This window comes from Miscanthus floridulus, chromosome 13, assembly GCF_019320115.1.
Source record: "Miscanthus floridulus cultivar M001 chromosome 13, ASM1932011v1, whole genome shotgun sequence".
Lineage (NCBI taxonomy): Eukaryota > Viridiplantae > Streptophyta > Magnoliopsida > Poales > Poaceae > Miscanthus > Miscanthus floridulus.
Genome location: NC_089592.1, coordinates 88,826,211 through 88,847,972, shown reverse-complemented (window position 1 = coordinate 88,847,972; position 21,762 = coordinate 88,826,211). Strand labels below are relative to the sequence as shown.

General features: G+C 47.1%; 3 protein-coding genes across 5 annotated transcripts; 1 reads left to right on the top strand and 2 right to left on the bottom strand.

Annotated features, from left to right (window-relative positions):
- The first annotated feature begins 870 nt into the window (after positions 1-870).
- Positions 871-4,671, top strand: LOC136502258 (pentatricopeptide repeat-containing protein At4g02750-like). 3 transcript variants are annotated; one of them, XM_066497721.1, is made up of 4 exons: positions 871-1,772; positions 2,358-3,780; positions 3,869-3,909; positions 4,544-4,671. In XM_066497721.1, the coding sequence occupies exons 1-2, from the start codon at positions 1,019-1,021 to the stop codon at positions 3,329-3,331; spliced, it is 1,728 nt and encodes a 575-aa protein (XP_066353818.1). In that variant the 5' UTR covers positions 871-1,018; the 3' UTR covers positions 3,332-3,780; positions 3,869-3,909; positions 4,544-4,671. The 3 variants fall into 3 exon arrangements, with proteins under 3 accessions (XP_066353818.1, XP_066353817.1, XP_066353819.1); XM_066497720.1 differs by lacking the exon at positions 4,544-4,671 and adding an exon at positions 4,012-4,139; XM_066497722.1 differs by lacking the exon at positions 3,869-3,909 and having other exon boundaries at positions 4,544-4,666.
- On the bottom strand, positions 4,261-6,512 carry LOC136502259 (putative WEB family protein At1g65010, chloroplastic). Its single transcript, XM_066497723.1, has 2 exons — positions 5,966-6,512; positions 4,261-5,760 (listed from the first exon to the last, which is right to left on the bottom strand). The coding sequence occupies exons 1-2, from the start codon at positions 5,983-5,985 to the stop codon at positions 4,476-4,478; spliced, it is 1,305 nt and encodes a 434-aa protein (XP_066353820.1). The 5' UTR covers positions 5,986-6,512; the 3' UTR covers positions 4,261-4,475.
- Positions 6,513-10,928: 4,416 nt separating this feature from the next.
- LOC136502260 (14-3-3-like protein GF14-A) lies at positions 10,929-16,296 on the bottom strand. The gene is made up of 4 exons (XM_066497724.1): positions 15,575-16,296; positions 15,293-15,415; positions 11,491-11,607; positions 10,929-11,322 (listed from the first exon to the last, which is right to left on the bottom strand). The coding sequence occupies exons 1-4, from the start codon at positions 16,058-16,060 to the stop codon at positions 11,272-11,274; spliced, it is 777 nt and encodes a 258-aa protein (XP_066353821.1). The 5' UTR covers positions 16,061-16,296; the 3' UTR covers positions 10,929-11,271.
- Between the last annotated feature and the right edge of the window lie 5,466 nt (positions 16,297-21,762).

Here is a 21,762-nt window from a genome sequence, read left to right as displayed (position 1 = left end):
TCGAAAAACAAGCAAGAACAAGTAGACAAGCACTAAACTGGCAAATAAGATATGGAGGTTTAAATCTGAATCACAATAAGGTGAGGTTCTGGATCGAGTAGAATGGATGGTCTAATCGACACACGCGTCTCCAAGAAAATACCAATAGCTAAACTTACAACAAAGCAAAACCCAACCTATTCATAGTGGCTTTAGAGATATAAATGGGTGTTTGGGTCGTTCTCCAACCCCTAGAATACGTCCCTAATAAACCTAATTTGATAAATGGACCATCGGTCTAAAATAGGACCCAACTTGATATATGATATATGGGTCATCGGGCCAAAACAGGGTGATGTAGCACCATATGCAAAAAGATCTTGGCATGGAAACGATGGATGCAGATGCATCTGATAAGTGCGAAATGATGAATGCGGGGATGTAGGCATGAGTCCAGATCCATTGGAAAGTAGACTTGATAAGCTTTTTATAAAGTGGTAGAACATCCCAATTAGGAGGCCGTATGAAGCTGTGACGACCGTCGTAAGTTGAGACTGTTATGCAGACCAAATTCAACTTCCAAAACGTGTTGAACTTAGACTCTTTGTTTCCTTAATCCAAAACTGACGTAATGATCTGGTGGAGGAACTTAGGAATACTTAAACTTAGTCCCCAATCACAACTTCATTGATATTCCGTGCTTTCTATATGCAATCAAACTTTCCATTAATCTATGTAAGCAATTACGAAAAGAAAAATGTACAAACTTCATGGTGCATCATCAATTTGTAAAATATAGGTTTTATCTTTGATTTTGAAGTGATTAACATGTTTATATCTAAACCGGTGATGCCTTCGTGATTTGTTATTTTGTCGGAGGGGGTGAATCCGGAACCGGACGACCAAGCGGAGCTAAAAATAGCCGAGCAGGGGCATTTGCAATGGGTGAATTGAATCAAGCTCATGTTGTGTTTTTTGGGGAGCGAATTTTGTCATTGAATTCAATATTTGACTAGAATTCGGCTTGCAGTCCCCTCCCATGCTGTCGTGTCCAGAACTCCAGATGCTCCCGCTCCGTCACCCCGCCTCCCTCGCCGCCCGCCGCCTCCTCCGCGACAACCAGCGCATCAGCGCCCTCGCCCGCGCGGGCGATGTCGCCGCGGCGCGCCGGGTGTTCGACGCCATGCCGCACCGTGACGTCGTCTCCTGGAACGCGCTCCTCACCGCGCTCTGGCGTGCCGGCCGCCACCACCTCCCAGCCGCTCGCCGCCTCTTCGACGAGGCCATGCCCTCCCGCGACGTCGTCTCATGGAACTCAATCATCGCCGGCTGCCTCGCGCACGGGGACTTGGACGCTGCCTCCGCCTACTTCGCCGGCGCCCCGAAGCGCAACGTGGCCACGTGGAACGCCATGCTCGCGGGGCTCCTCCGGCTCGGCCGAGCGGATGACGCCGACAGGCTGTTCGGAGAAATGCCCAAGAGGAACGTGGTGTCGTACACAACCATGGTGGACGGGCTCGCGCGGCGAGGTGAGGTGGCGAGGGCGCGGGAGGTGTTTGACGCAATGCCAGACAGGAATTTGGTGTCGTGGGCGGCCATGATCAGTGGGTACGTTGAGAACGGCATGTTTGTCGAGGCGACGGAATTGTTTAAAGTGATGCCTGAGAAGAATGTTGTGGCATGCACTGCAATGATAACTGCATACTGCAAACAGGGGGATGTGGAGAGCTCTAGGAGGCTGTTTGATGGGATTCGTGCCAAGGATGTCATCTCCTGGAATGCCATGATCGCTGGTACATCCTACATGTTGAATCTTCTTTCCTATGATTTCATTTTGGCTAGATTTTCAAGCTGTAGATGAGGCTGCCCACCCGCATTCCTCAACTCTTGTGTCATCGAGTTGCTTCAAATGATAGATAATAAGCTTTGAAGAATGTTTATGTGCAATAAACTTCTTGTGAATTACAGTTTACAAAGTGTACACCTACTAATGCTTGTAATACTCTGAAGTTATAACTTGTGTTGGGGTTTTTAAGTGTATGATTGCCATGTTTTATTTGACCTTAACAAATTTAACTTTTGTGCATTCATGCTTCAATTTCTTTTTCGTTTATTCAATTAAAAAAGAAGATATACTTGGTGAATGCAACAGTCACATTGGACAAACTGTGGAATTTCAAGCTTTTAGCTCATGTTTCATTGTTATTGATTCAGTGATTCAGATAATCCTGTCGATGCATTTTTTTTTTGTTAAAGAAGGGGATTTAAAGTAAACAAGAATAAAATATAAAGATCATGCATTTATCCCTTTTATTAATTGTGCCACTGATCATGCAATGATAGAAACCCTCATGGTTCACTTCTCCATATTTCTGCAGGATATGTTCACAATGGACACGGGGAAGAAGCCATGAGATTGCATGCTGTAATGTTCAGAGAAGGTGTAAAACCAGATCATGCGACTCTTATTGCAGTCCTGACAGCTTGTTCTGCTCTTGCTTTGCTCAGACAAGGAAAATCCACACATGCTATTGCCATCAAAGCAATGCTAGAATCTGGCGTCTCTTTTTCTAATGCCTTGATGACAATGTACAATAAATGCGGCAATGTGGGTGAGTCAGAGTTAGTCTTCATCAATCTCAGAACCAAGGATATTGTTTCTTGGAACACAATAATTGCTGCATATGCACAACATGGTAAATATCAGAAAGTTATAGCACTGTTCCATGAGATGGAAGTGACTGGACTTATTCCCGATGATATCACCTTCCTTAGTGTGTTATCGGCATGCGGGCATGTTGGCATGGTGGATGCCAGCTTGAAGTTGTTTGATCTGATGTCATCTAAATACGCCATATCCCCAAGAGCTGAACACTATGCTTGTATTGTGGATATATTGAGCCGAGCAGGACAATTGGAGAAAGCTTCTAGTTATATAAAAGATATGCCATTAGAAGCTGAGAAAAATGTATGGGGTTCTTTGCTTGGAGCATGTCAGATACATGGTAACATGCAGCTCGGTGAACTTGCTGCTAAGATGCTTGTTCAGTCAGACTCTGAAAGTTCAGGTCCTTATGTGATTCTTTCGAATATATATGCTGCTGCTGGCATGTGGGGTCAAGTCAATCAAGTAAGAGGTCAGATGAAAGAAAGAGGTGTGAAGAAACAACCTGGATACAGTTGGACTGAGATTGCAAATGAAGTTCATATGTTTGTGGGTGGAGATGCATCTCATCCAGAGATGAGAAAGATCATATCTGAGCTGAGAAAAATCAGCTTTCATATGCGAATGGTCACCAATGAAGCTCATATAATGGTAGATCTGGCACAAGAATGTGGTTACTTTTCATAATCTTAAGTGCCATGCCATTTGAAACATCCACTCTACTCTGTATCCTATGAGTTCAAGGATCAATTTTTTTGGAGTACAGGCGTGTTTGGATTCTTTACAGGTTACTGTGCTGCCTAGGTGGGCAAGGGGTTCGCGTGGAATCATAGTTTGGTTCCCTGGTTAGCATTGCCTTGGTGCCTGTGCTTTCCAGATTTTCCTTGCTAACGAGAGTGAGCCAATGCTGCTCACCGTCGTGGGCAAGGTTATGCTTGCCTGGCAAAGCTAGCTGTAGAAGTAAACTTGCCCTCAACTCAGCAAAATGGAATTCCAACAATCCAGCATGTCCTTTAATCAGACAAGTTTACTGGTTATTGTAATGATGACACTGGATTCTTTGCAATAAAAGGAAAAGACTCAAGTTTGAAAACTTGATGGTTGGAGCTGCAAATTAGAAGGAGCAGTTCTTAAAGGTAATAATTGTATTTGTTTGTGTTGTCCTCGGAACTTCTATTGTTTTAGACAAAATCTAGATCCAACGTACTTTAGGCATATTTTCAGGTTTCACAGCAACATCCAGGAAAACTGCAAATTACCTAAAGGTAAGTGATACGGTTCTTCAGACAGTGTTGTACTGGTCCTCCACAGACCTTTGTAGTTTTCCTTAAACCTCGTAATGAAATACTTTTTGCGGTTTTACTTAGGCCTATTCGGATGGTGGGGGATTCCAGTGCTAGATCGCAGACACATAATTTAACTTGTAAATATGGTCTTTGGAGAACCTTGACACAAGTTCTTTCAATCTCATTAACTGTATTAATCAACGTATTTCCCAGAAACATAAGGTAATTTGGGCATACTGTAATCTGGGAACATGGGCTGCTTAATTGCATATAGCAGGGCAAGATTTTATATAGAGATTCAAAAATGCGGAAACTTATAAAACCATAAAAGGCTATGACACTTTCTTATTTCATTCTCTATATTTTTACATGTATGTTCCATTCTTTGTAGTCTAAATCCATGGCATGAAGTAAAAGAGAAAAAGGTTACCCCACACAGTCGTCATTGTAAATCTTTGCCATTCCAGCTGTCCTGTGTGCTCAGTGGATCTGAACAATCAAAATCGAAGCTATACTGCTTTCAATTCATAATACTACATTACAATTTAAGAGTTTCTTTTCTTCATTATTTCACCAAATTTTCTGAGAATTGTCTTCTTTTTCTGCTTTCCAGGGTTTTTTATGTCGTCTGGTTGAGTAGATCTTTCGAAATCAGAATACAGATCATCTGCTGCCACAGAATTTTCTTTCGTCTTGCTTCCCTTGGCATCACGAGGTGATGCTGTTGCTGACGTTTTGGTTGATTCGGAACTGAACATAGCATCAATCATATCCTTCAATTCTTTAATGCTCCTCTGTGCCGCTGCCTCACTGATCTTGAGGGATTCATATTCTTGCTTGATACTCTGCAAGGTACTCTCTTTCTCAAATATCTGTTCATTAAGGCGAGAGTTCTCCACTCTGGCAATCTCCAGTGATTCCCTTGCTACATTAGCTTCGCCCACCGCGTGCTTCAGCATCTCCCTCAGCCGAGAATTCTCATCTCTGACCACCCTCTGTGATTCAATCAGCTTATCATTCTCTTCCTTTCCTTTACTTAGGTCCTCCTCAAACAGCTTGATGCAATCAACGAGGCCCCTCTCTTTTTCTTTTGATGCCGCTGCCAATTCATCTGACTCAACTTTTAGTCGCTCTGCCTCTTCCAGTGCCAATTGGAGCTTGCCCTCTGTGCTTTCTAGTGAGGCCTTCAAGCTCTCCACTTTGGTCCTTGCATTATTCAACTCGGCTTGCACCAATGAAAGCTTCGCTTTTGTTTCTCTGGCCTCTGTAGTTTGTTCATTCAAGGCTATGGCCAAGTCATCCATGGCCTTCTTGCACTTCTCCTCAGATTCCACAGCTAACTTGAGCTCACGCTGTAGCGACCATGTCTCAACCTCTCCAGGGTCGGCAAAGGAGAATGACATCATACCCCTTCTCCTGAAATTCCTCAACGGCTGCCTACCCGGATTAGAGCTGTTGGTGCTGTCTCGTAGCGAAGCTATCTCAATCTTGGCCTCCTCCAGGGATACCTTGGTCTGCTCAAGCTGCTTTGTTTGGGCCTCCAATGACAGCATCATCTTCTTCTCTGAATCTCTTGCTGCCTCCAGTTCGCCTTCCAGGTGCTGTAACCTGTCTGCAAGGTCCAACTGCTCTTCGCCTCCATTACTCTTCAATTTTTTGTTCCTATTCTTGTTCGTCGTCCTGAGCTCTTGTATCTCCTCTAGGGCGCGCGCCTTCTCCTCTTTCTCCTTCCTCAGCTCCTCCTGCAGTCTGCTCAACTGTTCTTGCACGTCTGGTTCCTCCATGAAACCCTGGTTGGGGGCTCTGCTGCCATTGAAGGATGACCTGAGGCTGACGTCAACAGAAGCACAACTCATGTCAGTTCATGGATTGTTGTTGACAGGAATCGATACAAGAAAGGGGAAAACAACACAATGAAATGAATCAGCAGGGATCTAACGCTCAGTGAAGATCGGCTATTCACAAACATGATCCCAGAATCTGATGAATGAATAAGAAAAAGCAGGAAACTAATACCAAGTGCGTGCGTATCTACCTGGACTTGAAAGAAAACATATTCTCCAACCGAGAACCCTGGAGGATGCAGCAGCCAGGCTCAGAATCAACCAACCATACCACTCGCGGTGGGCCTATGAAGCCGCAACTTTTATATGTCAGAGATGATCCGTCACGCGCATAGGAGACCAGTAGGTTGTATGTTGGAGCGAGGAATTTCCTCTCCTGGTGTTTCGTCAGAGGAAGAGGGGAAGACGAAGACAAGTCTTATTGGTGAAGGATCGTGGCTCGGAATTGAAACGGTCGAACCATACCACTCTCAGGAGACGAGCCGCGGCTTGAAGATGTTGGGGCTAATACGAGTCTGAGATGGTCAAGACGTGGTTTCTTTAGATTTTTGTTTTTGTGTTTTCCTTTGGTGCCGCATACCGAAAGGTCCTTTGACCTTTACGTCTCCTACGTCAGCTGGGCCCAGCCGTCAGCCAGTGAGACTCTTTTTCTTTAAAAATTAATAGAGGAGCCGGTACCGGTGAGACTATTGCTTGACTCGCCTTACGCGGTTCGGGATGGCAACAATGACACCTCCAACTCTACTAGGTAAATGAATCCCCTGTTCTATGCGACTCCGTCATGTCTTTCCCCTTTCTCGGCCGTTCCGGGCACAATCAAGAATCGATTAGTATTTTTTCCTTGCCAAAGAAAAGGAATTGTTTGTTTTGGTGGTTTGTTAGTAGCGTGCACGTATTGGCCATATGGAATTGACATTCCTTTTTTCGAGATAGGGTCTTATACCCGTTTTTCATTAAAAGGAAAGGCCATAAGAAAGATAGGAACACATATACAAAGGGCTCTCAAGTAATTCTAGGATTACCGGCGGAACCCCAAAAACATAAACGAATAGCAAGAAAATACGAGGGAACCTTCGCCTCAACGGACCAACCGACTATGCCTGCCAAAGAAAAAATACATCTGCGCAATGGTCGCCAACAGAGGGTGGGTGAAGTCATAGTGGCAAAGTATCCACCGGTAGAAAAGCTCAGCATCCATCCGCAAGTGACCAGGTAGCTGCTACGGAGAGCACAACATCCATCCGCAAGCGACCAGGTAGCCGCCGCGAAGGAGAACGCGACAATGTCCATCAACGACCAGGTAGCCGCTGCGAAGAAGAAGGCGACAGTATCCGCCAGCGACCAGGTAGCCACTGTGAAGAAAAACAGTATCCGCCAGCGACCAGGTAGTCACTGCGAAGAAGGCATATCCACCAGCGACCAGGTAGCTGCTGCGAAGAAATACACGACTGCAGCAACACCAACATCCGAGGTAGACACACCAAAGCGAAGATGAGCTTGAAGCACACACAGGCATAACACACGACGGAGTGGCTCCGGAAAGAGTAGCGGAAGGCGTGCTATAGAAGTGCTCCAGCGATGCCTTCAGGAAGGATATTCATGGCTGGAGAAGCACTCGAGTAGGTCTTTCGACCCTAACCTACCCCGAAACAATGGAATCATCCAAGACGCCTTAATGGCCTAGGTTTCGCCACCGCCGTTGGCCTGGTTCCACGGAGGAACCGGGCGGGTTTTTCCACCCCGACGCTGTACATCCACGAGAGCAGGCCCATTGCAACAGCCGCCACGCCACCACTGGACCGGCCAGTAGCCCGCCGTCCATCAACAACCGAGGCAGATAGACGACCCGCGCTGGCAACCGGAAGGGCCACCAGAGGTTCGGCCGGCCACACCGGCAGGCAGGGTGAAGCCAACCACCGCAACGGCGGCCGCCCCAATACACCCACAGCACTTGCCGGCCCGCCGAAGTCCACAACGGGGAGCAGTGGGGAGGCTGGCAATCAACGCAAGCAGTGGCCGGTCAGATCTGGGCGTTGGCAACTGCCCCGTCACGGTTCCGGGCAGATCCGCGCGCGGGGAAGTCAGCCACGGCGCCGGCGAGCGAGCAGACCGGGCTCAACCCCGGCCATGGCACTTGCCCGCCCGTCGGCCGCCAGATCGCCCACGCGACGCCTGCTGGTCTGTCGACGGCGCCTCCAGCTCGCCAACCGGCGTCACGCTCGCCACGCGCTAGATCCGAGCCATGGGCAGTGCCGGCCCTGGAGAGGTGCCAGAGGTGCGACGGCCGAGGGAGGGAGGGGCCAGGCCCAGGTATACGCCTATAGTCCGATGGCACTTGATATGCAGCCCGAGACGTTCAGGATCAGGAGCGCCAAACGCTTGCTTTCCCAGTCCGCGAGTCTATTACGTATGCGAGCGCCCAGGGCGAAAGGTCACGGTCTCAGGGAGTCACGGAGAGTCGTCGACGGAGCTGCGCCGCGCCGCGCCACCGCCAGCCACCGCGGAGAGCCAGAAACATGGAAATGGCGCACTCACAGGCTCGACTTGACGAGGACGCGATCGCGATCAGGCGGATCAGCCAATCATCAATTTATCAATCATCAGTTCATCAGTCGATTAAGCCTTAGCACCTAGGTATTTTTTTCTCATGATCATTTTTTAATCCAAATTAATTATTTTAGACTTCTAGTACTCGTACTCATATAGTCATGTTTTTCTTTTAATTTAGGTGTTAGAATATTAGAATGTTACCTAAGAAACATTTGTTGGGATCTCAGAAAAGAAAACGGAAAAAACTAGAAGATAAATTTATTGAATCTTAGAAATATGCTATACATTAGTTGACACTATTGATCTCAATACCGTCCTTGATGATTCTGCATCAAGAAGTGCCCGAAGAAGTATCTTTTTATGAGAAGCGATGGATATTATGGAGTTCTATTCTTCCTTGTGGTAATCTTATTAGTTTTAGAAGTGCAAATATATTATTATTTTAGTTTACTTTTTTTACGATGACCGGGGGAGTTTTTGCCACCTGAATTTTATTTGGCCCTCCTGGCACGGGATAATGTTTACAAGATGTTTACATTTTGAGAGAAATGGAGTTTACAGGCCACTCCTGGACCGTTTTAGTTTACATTGTTCCTCGATAACTATCAAAGATATTAAATTAAAAATATATCACTGGATTTGTTTTTGCTTTGCAACAAAAATTAGCGGCTATATATTATAAGATTTTATGTGGTTTAGAGGACCTTCGTGACGAGTTCGCCAGAGGGCCTTCAAAATTCTAGGACCGGCACTGGCCATGGGGCACCGGATCCATGCCCAGGAACCACGGATCCGACGTCCCATGGTCGCCGACGGCTGCCCTTGGTGCCTGAAGTTCAGTGGTCGGAGGAGGGAGAGAAGAAGATGGGGGAGGGAGAGGGTGCTGCAAGCAGCCTTTTTGAGTGCCGCAGCGGGCCGCCGCCGCCGCTAGCTAGGGGGGAGCGGCAGGGTCCGAGGAACCGACGATGAGCGGTGGCCGGGGCGGTGGTGGTGGGTCGCCCCGAGTCGCCCTGTATGGACAAAGGGTGGGAGGGGGGGGGGGGGGGGGGGGGGGGGGGGGCGTTGTTGCTTCAACTCCTGGAAAAAGGAAATGCTGGATGAATAATTTGGACATACTATGTGTTTTATGTGCACATTTGATACCTGACAATTTGGCCGGCTTTGCTCCCCTTTTAACACTCAACGTTTTTGCAATGATGTGTGCAGCGTAGATAAGGATGTGCTGGCCCAAATCAATTGTTGGCAGCTGTATAGGGTGATTAAGCTTTGCGTGTACGCAAATGGCGTTTAAAGCTTTCATTCAGTTTGCACATTTTGTCATGAACCAGTCACTGGCATAAAAAAGAGCCGAATTTTAACGGCCCGGCCTCTCTATCTTCCACCACATGCCAGTGGTTTCACCCTGTTGAGTTGAGATCACTGGCTTGCAGCACCTGCGGAGGAACCGAGAAGTTTTAGTGTGAAGGCAAGCATGCATGCCGTCTCGTCGCTGCGTTGGCGAGCATAGATAACGGCCCTGTTCGCTTCTCTGGTGAGCCATATTGTTTCAGTAAAACAACAGTATTTTCTTTCATAATAAATCAACGAACAGTGTTTTTAGCCATGACTTTTCAACGAAACGAACGGGTCAACGCATTCTTGTTACTGTTGCTCATTTTCGTGCAAAACCGGACCGTCGGACCGTGACTTTGTCTAACACTCGGCCCAGGTACCGTGCGGCCCACATGTGAGTAACATTGCTAAGCTTCTTACAGTAATCCACGCCCTCTTTTTCTTCTACCTCTCTTATCTCATCTCAACGGCCTGTCTGGATTGGTGTTCAGTCGGTAAAATTATTCGATGTACAATACAGCAGAAAAGTCAGTTATGAATTATCTGGTAATAGTCTAAGTAGCATTTAATTGTTGAATGACATATGATTATATACGATAAATGATACCTCTATAGTGAGGAAAATTATTGTTTATAAGAGATTTCTCTTATGCTCTCTATCCATCTAGTAGATTACTACTCTCTCCGTCCTAAAATTAAGTGCACATCTTATATTTTAAGGGGTTAACTAATTTTAAATTTGACTAGATTTATAGAAAAATATTGTTAATATTTGTATCTTCAAATAGGTTCATAGAAAAGATCCTTCACAAGTTTTTCAATTGGCAATAGCACGGAACATAGGAAATATATCAATTCAAAATTCATGAACGAGTTTTTTTTTTAAAACAAACTAACTTCTGTTGCAACAGGGGACAATGGTGGCCTTAGTTGTTACCAGTTACCACAGCGCACAATGGCGTCCTAATTCCTCAGAAACGTGCAAAACGATTAGCAGCGGTGAATGCGAAGTTGTCACTCCCCGATAAACGAAACCATCAGCATAACGTAACATATGAGTGTCACGACCACTAGCCGAGGTCGACAGACCATGTTCTCCTAATCCTCTCCCAGATATCTTTGGCTGGAAAGCCTACAGACCAGCATAAAAGCTCAATAGTACAATGATACATCCCAACTAAACCCATCTCCCATGATTACAATTATTGTATCTCCAGCTGCGATCCATCTCTTCCCAAGATCAAAAGGACGATGATTGTAATCACACACAGCTAAACAACAACCCACAGCCCTAGCCATCACTAGGTTTTGGTGGATACACATCCAACATGCATAACCATTCAATCATAGACTCATAGTTCATAAGAGTTGGTGGCAATCCATGTACTAGTTAACAGAGGGCTTAGGTTATTCTCTCCCACACACTAACAGTAACAGGATTCCAGTTGCAAGGTGAAATGATACATGGGGACCACAATAGCAATATAAGAAAACGAAAGGTAAGCAGACCCGATGATAAAGGACACACGAAAATGGTCCTTGTACAAGCATCACGACTACCCCAAGGGTTAAGACTTAAGAGACAGATACGGCAGTCACTTGGATGGTCTGGCTACTACTCATCGTCAGGCTTGCTTGCATCCCTCATTTCATCACTGCCATCCTCCTGATACATACAGCATGATAAGCATTACTTACTGACAATAGAATTCCAAGTGTTCTGAACTGTTGTTGCTATCCTCATATGACGATGAGATTAGCATAACTGACAATAGAGTAGAATCCCAAGTGTTCCACACACTTAAAAAAGAGAGAGTAAGGTTTACTGATATACCTGCATGTCAGAAGTCCACAAGGTGAGGTTGTCACGAAGAAGCTGCATGATGAGGGTGCTATCCTTGTAGGACTCTTCCCCAAGAGTATCCAGCTCCGAAATAGCTTCATCGAAGGCCTGAAACCAAGTAGGGATATGATATGATGGATTACATAAAACAGCATGTGCTACCAATATTGGCTAATTAGTAATTACTTGCACCAAAGCTTTACGTACAGAATGGTAATCACTATATCGGCAAAGGAGGGTTTTACAAGATTAAGAATTCAGTTCAGGACAAGATTAAGAAAGGCCTCCTCTCATCGCAGCATGGGACTACAAAAGAGCACCCCCACTGAGATGGGAAAGCTGATCGCGCCCAACAAACAGGCCCCATTGCTTTGGGAGATTCCTGAATACAGATATAGCAAGTTGCGGTGGATCCGGAAAGGCAGCATGGCGCCCTCCATGTTTGTAACACCCGTGGCCGCCGGAGAGGTCGCCGTCGACGTGAGAGACAAGGGTGATCGCTGGGATCGGCCAACGGAGCAGAGATGAATCTCTGTCTCACGCGAGTCTATTGACTTCGTAGTTTTTCGATCTTGTCCTTACAGCAAACAGTTCGAGTCTTAAGGCGTACAGCCACCGGTCCGGAGGACCCACATGTCATAGTCATAAATGGAAATACGTCTTCTTGTCTTGGCCATCAGTCATGGGCCGTGACAACTCCCCCCGCCGAAGAACTGGCTTGTCCCCAAGCCGGCGCATCAGGGAACCTCTGCTTCACCACGTAGTAGTCTTCCCAGGTTGTGGATGCTTCAGGCAAACCTGTCCATGACAATAACACTTGAGTAATCGCTGTGTTACCTTTCTCAACCAGGCGACGATCCAGCACTTGCAGTGGTTGAGCCGTGCTAGCTTGAAGATCAGTGAGCATTGGTAGAGTAGAGAAGACCGGGGTGTAGTCTGGACGGTATGGCTTCAGCTGGCTTAAGTGGAACACAGGATGTATGAGACTGTCAGGTGGGAGTTGCAGTTTGTAAGCTACTCGGCCAATGCGTTTCAGCACCTTGTATGGGCCGAAGTACTTATATGAGAGCTTAGGAAATGGTCTGTTTGCTACTGATGACTGTGTATAAGGTTGGAGTGAGAGCAAGACTTTGTCACCAACTGTGAACTCCTTGTCAACACGATTTTTATCAGCCTGTATCTTCATCCTATTCTGAGCTGCTTCCAATCTTTGTTTCAGTGCCAGCAAATGTTGATCCCTGTGCTCAATGATGTCAGCCACAGTTGGAGATGTTTCAGCAGAGGTGGTTGGGCAAACTCCCAGATTTGGTTCATAACCATAAAGTGCTTTGAAGGGTGAGCAACCTATAGAACTGTGGAAGGTTGATTTCCTCTTTGAGCCCATTCACATAAGTAGAAGCAAGAAACAAGTCATCCAACTGCCCACCATGCATAGCAATATCATACTGGATAGACTGAAATTCAGTGGTATAGTCCTCTACTGTTCCTGTTGAGAGCTGTCTCAGCAGCCTCTCCGCAGATTTTGCGCCAGGGGGGGGGGGGGGGGGGGGGGGGGGGGGGGCTTGCCTCGGTTTTTCCCTTCCCCAGACCCCACTCATGTGGGAGCCTCCGGCACTGGTTCTGCCCCTTTAGTCCTCTACTGTTCCTGTTTGCTTCAAATTAAGAAGACCATTGATTGCATTTCTATAATCATCACTGCCAAATTTAATTTGAATCGTTTCACAAAATGTTTTCCAGGACACTGTGGGGTTGATTAACTTATATGCTTCCCACCATTTGGCTGCATTTCCCTCTAAATGCATAGTTGCAGCTCTGACCCATAAATGTTCTGGAATGCTGTAAATGTCAAAGTAATTGTTGCATTTGGTGAGCCATGCCTTGGGTTGAGTACCATCGAAATTGGGAAACAGCATCTTGGGCAGTGCATGGTGTGGGAGGCTGTCCTTCTTGTTTGGTTCTGGGGAATGCTTGGGTTGCTTGGACGATGATGGTTTGAAAGGTTCTTTATCCTTGGCATAAGCATTGGCAAATGGATTCTCTTCCTCAAATACCAGAGAAGCTGAACTCTCAGTATGAGCATCCTCAAACTGTCTGAGAGTCAGGTGAGCGACAGCCTGACCATTTGCTTTCACCTGCTGAGCAATGAACTGCTGTTCAGATGTGCAAGCTTCAATCTTGAGACTGTTTGCAGCTAGTGGCTTCTTAAGGTCTTGTTGAATGACGCCGATATCATTCACCCTAGTGAATAACAGGTCGAAATGTTCCATGACCTGATCCCATTTGGTGTTTTCATCTTCTTGACTCCGAGACATCTGATCCAACAGGATCTTCGTTTGCGCCGAAGGCTTAGGAGGAGCCGTGTTGTCAGACTGACTGAATTCTCAGAACTGCCATGGTGAAGCAACAGGCTTGGTCGTGACCGCCCCTATCGCATGCTTCACCAGAATCCCAACTCCTGGAAGAGAGGCGTCGATCGAGGGATTTTACACGGCAACGCAGGTACCGCAACCCAAATCGATGGACTCTTCCCAGCCATTCGCCACCACACCACAACCGAGCACAAATGATGTTCTCGCCGCCGAATCCAAGTTTGTTGAAGTAGTCCCCCAGTTGAATGACAAGCCGTAGATGGAGTATAGCCGATAAGCAGGGTGGTGGAGTGGGTTTTAGTGGAGGTGGAGATGTTGGTGCTCAAGCTTCTGGAACGCCGATGCCGCTTGCTGACCCAGTTCAACCAAAGAAGGGACTTATGGGCCTCACGTCGAACACCACGAGGGCGCGGACAGAGGAGACCTGCCGACCGGAATTACGAACTGAAGATCGAAGCTCACGGATCTGAAACGTACCGAGGAACAAGCTGAGCGCCTATGTGGTGGTGGTGACGCCGGACTGCGAGATCCGTCGCCGGAGTTGGTGGGGATGAGATCGGGGCGGAGAAGAAGTATGGAGCGGTGCTGGGATGGGGATCGGGTGGGTAGGGTTGATGCCGAGGAAGGACTGCCTTTGATACCACTTGTAACACCCGTGGCCGCCGGCAAGGTCGCCGTCGACATGAGAGACAAGGGTGATCGCTGGGATCGGCCAACGGAGCAGAGATGAATCTCTGTCTCACGCGAGTCTATTGACTTCGTAGTTTTTCGATCTTGTCCTTACAGCAAACAGTTCAAGTCTTAAGGCATACAGCCACCGGTCCGGAGGACCCACATGTCATAGTCTAAATTATTACATAAATGGAAATACGTCTTCTTGTCTTGGCCATCAGTCATGGGCCGTGACAATGTTGATACGAGCCAGGCAGCACATGCAATGAGTTCAGACATGCCAGTAACAATCACATCTTGGAAGCATCCGGCAAGAGCCGGCATGGATGCATCGGATACGCAGCTACTACTACTACAGGGTGCAGGTGGCAGTGGGCAGTCGCCAAGGGGATTGGGGGCGCTGAAGAGTCAACACACGCAAGCCAAACGTGACTGTGAACCAAGAACAAACATTTTACGGATGCAAAAGCGTCGCGCAGTGCAGTAATAATAAAATAAAAAAGGAAAGTTGCAGAATCTATTATGGCATATAATAACGCATTGGTGAAAAGGAGGTGAATCGGGCTAAATCAATCATCCACATGCACAGAATGAAATCCAAGTTTGTCCTGCAAATCTTGGGGGTTTAGCTTAGCAGTTACTCTGTGCTGTGGAGCAAGCAAACCAAACTAGCGAGGTGAGATCTACACGTACGCGCGTTTGTTGCAGAAATAGCGAGCGAAGAAATGAATTAAAGTGAGGTGAGGAAGAACCTGCTTGGCGAGGGAGCATGCGCGGTCCGGCGAGTTGAGGATCTCGTAGTGGAAGACGGAGAAGTTGAGGGCGAGGCCGAGCCTGATGGGGTGCGTGGGCGGCAGCTCCTTGACGGCGATGTCCTTTAGATAGGGTTTAGGAGAGGAGAGGAGAGATCCAATGAATCCACAACCATCCATGCATAACTGGTAGACTGCTACGGAGAAGAGAAGAGAAGAGAGGACAAGAGGGGAAGGGAGATCCAATCCAATGAAATGATTCAGTGAACTAGCACGACCCACCTGCGCGGCCTGGTATGCGGCGAGCGTGGAGTCCGCGGCGTCCTTACGCTCTGCGCCGGTCTTGAACTCGGCGAGGTAGCGGTGATAATCCCCCTTCATCTTAAGGTAGAAGACCTTAGCATCAACGGCCGCTGCGGCGGGGACGAGGCGGTCGTCGAGGAGGCGCAGGATGCCCGCGCAGATCCCGGAGAGCTCGGCCTCGACGCGGGCGCGGTACCCTCTGGCGGCGGCGGCGTGTCCCGCGGCGCCCCGCGTCTCCTCCTTGTGCTCGATGGAGGAGACGATGCGCCAGGACGCCCTGCGCGCGCCGATGACGTTCTTGTGGGCGACGGAGAGCAGGTTGCGCTCCTCGACGGTGAGCTCGGAGGACGCGGCGGCGGACACGACCTTCTCCATGAAGTCGACCATCTCCTCGTACCGCTCCGCCTGCTCCGCTAGCTTGGCCATGTAGACCATCTCCTCCCGGGTGCCGGCGGCTGCGGCCATGGGTGCGGGTTGGGGAGTGGGTGGGTGGAGATGGGAACGGGAGAGGGAGAGAAGGCTGCGGTGTTTGTTTGTTGATTTAAAACGAAGGATGATGGGATGGAAACGCGAAGAAACGGAGGCGACGACGGCGAGGAGCTTTGCTGCTGCTGTGTGCCTTTTCTCCCTCCCCTCTTCGCTTTTTCCCTTTTGCCTTTACGGAGGCGACGGACGCGGTGAGTTTTTGGAGCACAGCGCAACGCAACACAACACAAACGTTGCTGCGTTGGATTGGAGATAAGAACGAACGAGCCAACAAGAGGAGAGACAGAGCTTCCCTTGGCGTGGCATACCCACGCCTTGTGTTGTGTTCATACGGCGTGTCGATTGGTCATAGGCCCGGCCCGCTGGTTGCTGCGAATCCGATGTTGGGCCCAAACGACACGCTCCCTTGTATTTTTTCACTTCCATTGGGCTTCTATCCCGTTTCGTCCTGATTGGACCGGAGCGGGCTAGACTACCATCCCAACAGGCCAGGCCGATTCGAGCAGCCGCAACCTTACCTGCCTTTGCCTAGTGCTCAGAGCCATCCATGGGCTAGGCTGGCTACATGCGGGCGGTTTCCGCACCTGCCGTGAGGTGCACGGCACATGGCTTCGTGCGCCCCCAGGAACAGCCAACAGGATCCTGTGGTTGCCTGGCCGCAGCGCATTCATCGACGACCAATCCTCCTGCCCTACCCGATGTTTGCTTCTCTCGCGTTCAGGGCCCGGAGTCCACCACCGGGTCATGTGAACTGATAAGCCTTCTTTCCCACTACTCTTCCTAAGAGTACTCCCGTAACAAAAAAGAAAAAAAAAATCCCGTAAAGGCAAGAAACCACGTCTACTGTCACGTTGTATAGATATTACGTATAGAAATAGTCGTTTTCAAATAATTTCTTTTATCGAATAGCATGTCTTTCGCTCTACACTATCTACCTGTCACATTTCTTTATATCTTGGATCATGTATCAATATTTTTTTTCTCGAATACGCATGAGATTTACGTACCATTGCATTTAAGAAGAATAGAGTATATGTTACAAGAATAACCGGCTCAGCCGGTTTCAGTTAAGGGACTACATATTGAAACGCACAACAACAAAACATTAGAGCCTGACGATGCTAACGCTCGACCAGTGCCCGCAATCCAGCTGCTCCAGCATCGATCCATCGATCCGCCTCCCTCTTGATGATTTGAAGCAGCTCAGAGATCGTAACAGAGGTGTCTCGGAAGCACCTTGCATTCCATTCCTTCCACACCTACCAAGAAACAAACGCAAATAGTGAGTCGAGGCCCTTTTGATGATGGCCATCAGCAAGCTTACGTATTTTGCGCTACCAACTGATTGTGGATTGGGTTCCTTGCAGGAGCTAGAAGCCAAGCACTTGTAAGATGAAGTGCCAGAGTTCCCGAGTGAACGGACATGAAGCGATGATGTGCTCGATTGTTTCAGGGGCTTGATCACAGAGATAGAAGCGGTCTCTTGCCTCGAGGCAATGGCGAGCTCGCCGATCCGCCGTCCAGTGCCTGCGTCGCAGAGCCAACCAAAGGAAGATCTTGACTCTGAGCGGCGCCCAACTCTTCCACATGAACCGGTGACCATGGAAATTGACCGCGCTAGATTATATTGGAGCATGATGTATGCTGATTTGGTTGAGTAAGCGCCATCAGGTGACCAGCGCCATACGAGCCTGTCCGGTCCATAGTTCCAAGTACTCCTCAATAGCTGTCTGCGAAAGGCCTCCGGCGATTGCGTGTACCCATTGCCTGTTGGTCAGAGCCTCCTGAACTGATTGCTGCTGCCTGGTGTGGCTTGGTACTAGCTGGTACAGACATGGCGCAAGATCACTGATGCAGTTTCCATGAACCCATCGGTCTTCCCAGAATAGGGCCAATCGTCCATCTCCGACAGCGGTATATGTGGAGGCCCGGAAGAATGCCTGTACCTCAGGGGCTGTCTTGATCGGCAGCTCGCTCCACGCCCTGTCTTGGTCCGTCTTTTGCAACCACAGCCATCGGGTCTGTAGCGCGAAACCTTGAAGCTTTAGGTCGCTGATGCCAAGGCTACCCAATTGTGTTGGTTTGCAAACCGTCAGCCAGGCCACCATACATCTCCCCCTAACCGAAGCATCACTGCCTACCCACAGAAACTTCTGGCAAAATGCCGTCTATCTCCTTCCTAGACCATGCTAGAAGATTTTCTGCCATCATGGCATATATTGGGACAGTGCGCAAAACTGACTTGATCCACACCAGTCGCCCGCTTCTTGCCATGAGCGATCCATGACAGGGGGGCAGCTTCCTTGCCACTGCTTCGACTACCGATTGGGGTTGTTCTGTATCAATATAGTTTCTCATCTAGAGAGCATTTCCTCCTCCTCCTCCTCTTCATCTCTCTCTCTCTCTCTCAATTTTCCGCATCACCATTTTGCTTAGTTGCCACCATAATTAATAAACATAGAAGTTATTCTATGTTATAAGTTTGGAGTGCCCTAACTCTAACAAACGTCAGTACAAAATATTCATAACTATTCCATCCACAGGTACAACACTAAAGCCGCTTCATGCGATCAGATCAGGAAGGCAACGCGCACTCACTCCATACGACCAGCTCAATCCCAATAACAGCTGCAGCAAATCAGAAAGGCAAAAATCAATTCCCGTAACAATCGTGATCAATTCCGTGATCATGCCTTTCGTCCAATCCCTTCGTGTGTGCGCGCGCGTTCACGCGGCGAGCCTCGGTGGGCCAGGACTCATCAATTCTGACTTTCTGAGGCCTGCTCCAAACTCCTCTCCGAGTCTGATACAACATCGACCTTCACCGGCACAACGAAAGACTGGTGGCCCGAAAAGGCTCCGGAAAAATCATACAAACGGACACCTAAACATGCTCCAGAAAAATCTACTTACATCTATATCTGCGTCTCTGTTGCCCCGCTCCGTCCATCGCATGCCTCCTACGGTTGTACGTTGCACCCCCACATGCAATACGGTTTCCATATGCATACGTTGCATGCCCAATTTTCCAATCAATCACATAGACATGGAAACGATCGGTGTCATGCACGTCGTCCGAGGGTACACGGCGATGAGAGCACGGACGAGCTTGATCAGCACCCGTGCTGCCTGGACTTGAATCAGTGTCTGTGCGAGCACACGGCGAGGCTAGCACGGACGGGCCCGATCAGCGTCCGTGCCGCCTGGACATCAATCTGCGAGCGTGCACACATCCCCATCCACGACGAGCACTCTGGTGGCAGCAACAGGGTTCTACTCCCATTGGCGCACTCGCTCGCGGATTAAAAAAGAGGGCTGCAGATCGACTGCAGGAAGAAAGCCAAGCCGCCAGAGATGACATCACCAACGGCAATCGAGCGCAGTAACAATTCTGCAGGGGCGCTGTCCCTCAAGAAAGAGCTCAAACAAGCCAACGGGCATTGGGCCAGACGCCGCATCGCATGAAGCTACCGAGGTGAGGTCGTGTCTGGGCCTTGTTTAGATAGGAAGTTTTTTTATTCTCTCTTCATCACATCAAATCTTTGACACATGCATAGAGTATTAAATATAGATAAAAAATAACTAATTACATAGTTTGATTGTAAATTACGAGACGAATCTTTTGAGTCTAGTTAAACCATGATTGAACAATAATTATCAAATACAAACGAAAATACTACAGTGTCAAATACTGATTCCTAACATCAATCTAAACAAGGCGTAGAAGCTGGTCACCAAGCTGGTGAGCGTTGAAGCATACTGCTCGGCAGGCCACCAATTGGTCGTATGTCTCCCAGCTGGGCAACCTTACCTGGAACGAGTTTCTAGGCAAGGAACCAAGTACTATAGCGAGGTGTCATCGCCCCCCCCCCCCCCGAATGGATTTGTATTATTTTGTAAAAAATAATTAAATGTATCATTGTCGGCATGGGTAAATTTTTGTGATCCTGACGCAACGCACGGACATTTATCTAGTAGATATAGATTTCTATAAATCCTTGTGTGTGTGTATATATATATAATCAACATTTATATCTTTAGATAGAGTTATTGAAAGTATATTGAATGGTCAATGTAATGATAATATATCATAATTATTAATATTTTTATATATATTTAGTTAAACTTAAAGTCAGATGAATAAACTATATTTAGACAGATACTATTATTTTTATTCTGAAAGTAGAAATAACCTATGGCCAGCTGAATACTTTGTGTACCTAGACATGTTATGTTTAGATACATTGATAAAAACTATATATTTAAGAAAAAAAAAGCAACACGATTTACAATTTTAAATAAATGGAGCAAGAATCATGGAATAAATAAAGCGAAATGGACAGTCATCGTCACATCAGCGGCAAGAACACGCACGTACTGCGCACCGAGACCAGACGACCTTCCCATTACCAAGTCCAGGTGATGCAAATAAAAATTCACAGAACTGACTTGACAGAGGTTCCAAACAGGGGAATTGATGTGACAGCAACAAAAATGCCAATTTTTTCCTTCGCCGCATGGTCGATCTTTTCCGTTGAGGTGTGTGGTGTTACGAGCTTGTTTAGTATTGAGATTTAGGTTTGAGAGGGATTAGTTTAATAAGTTTTTGGATTTTAAAAATTTATAACGCACGTGACATGGTAAGTGAGTCATATGTGACTTACTTTTGTGGACTCAAATAAATATCTAAATTAACTTACTTTGTGCGTAAAAGTACTAATGAAAATCCTAACCAGAAAAATAGGAAAAGTAGTTTTAATTGTTCCGCATGAAAAACAATTTCTATAAATAAAAATAAAACATAACTTGTATTTAGTACTTAAATAAAAATTGAAGTACAAGTTTAGTAGACGGAAATACAACTTTAACTTTTGAAAAATAAATATTGTTAACTAATGTTTTGGGAGCTCAAAAATTGAATCCGAAATTTAAATAGAACTTTTCGTTGAATCGGCAAGAAGTCAAAATTTTAGTTAAAGTATCATTTTTGACGAATTATATTGAGCAAAATAATTAAGAGTGCTTAAATATTTTGGTCCTATAGGTTAGTATGAAGTATGGACTATTGTGTGAAATGCTTATTGGTTGAAATTAATAAGGTTTAGGCCTTTTAAAAATTATAACAAAAGTGTTAATGGCAGTTAGTTCGAACTGAACCTTAACTTTTCTAAATATGGGAAAAGTAGTAAGACAATGCTATTTTGACATTTAATTTCTAACGAAAATATTTAAACACTAGCAGCATGTTTTGGTATTGTTGTTTGCTTCTAAGTTAGTACTTAGGTATGGTGTGGTCGTGGGTGTGTTGTACGTCGTGTTGCCCTCCTTTAAAATTGCTCAAACGTTGTTAAAACGTGTGAAATCATGTTTTGGGTGCTCTGTTCGTGAACTGGCGTTCAGCGTGACGAGCTCATATTGGCATCCATCTATCTCCTTCCCTTGTTGCTCTCTAGTCACGGCGATGGCGTTGCTAGGTCGTTGGCAATGTGGGCATTACAATAGGGGAGTTAGTTGAATCTCAACTGTGATCGTTAGTAACTTTTGATACGCTTTAAAACGTGTGCACGTCACCTAGGGCAGCCGTTTGGATTGTGTTCGCGGTCACCGCGGGAACAACACAGTTGGCGTCGAGGTCACGCCGCAACCAAGCTGCGACCGTCGGCCCGCGCGTGCGCTAGGCC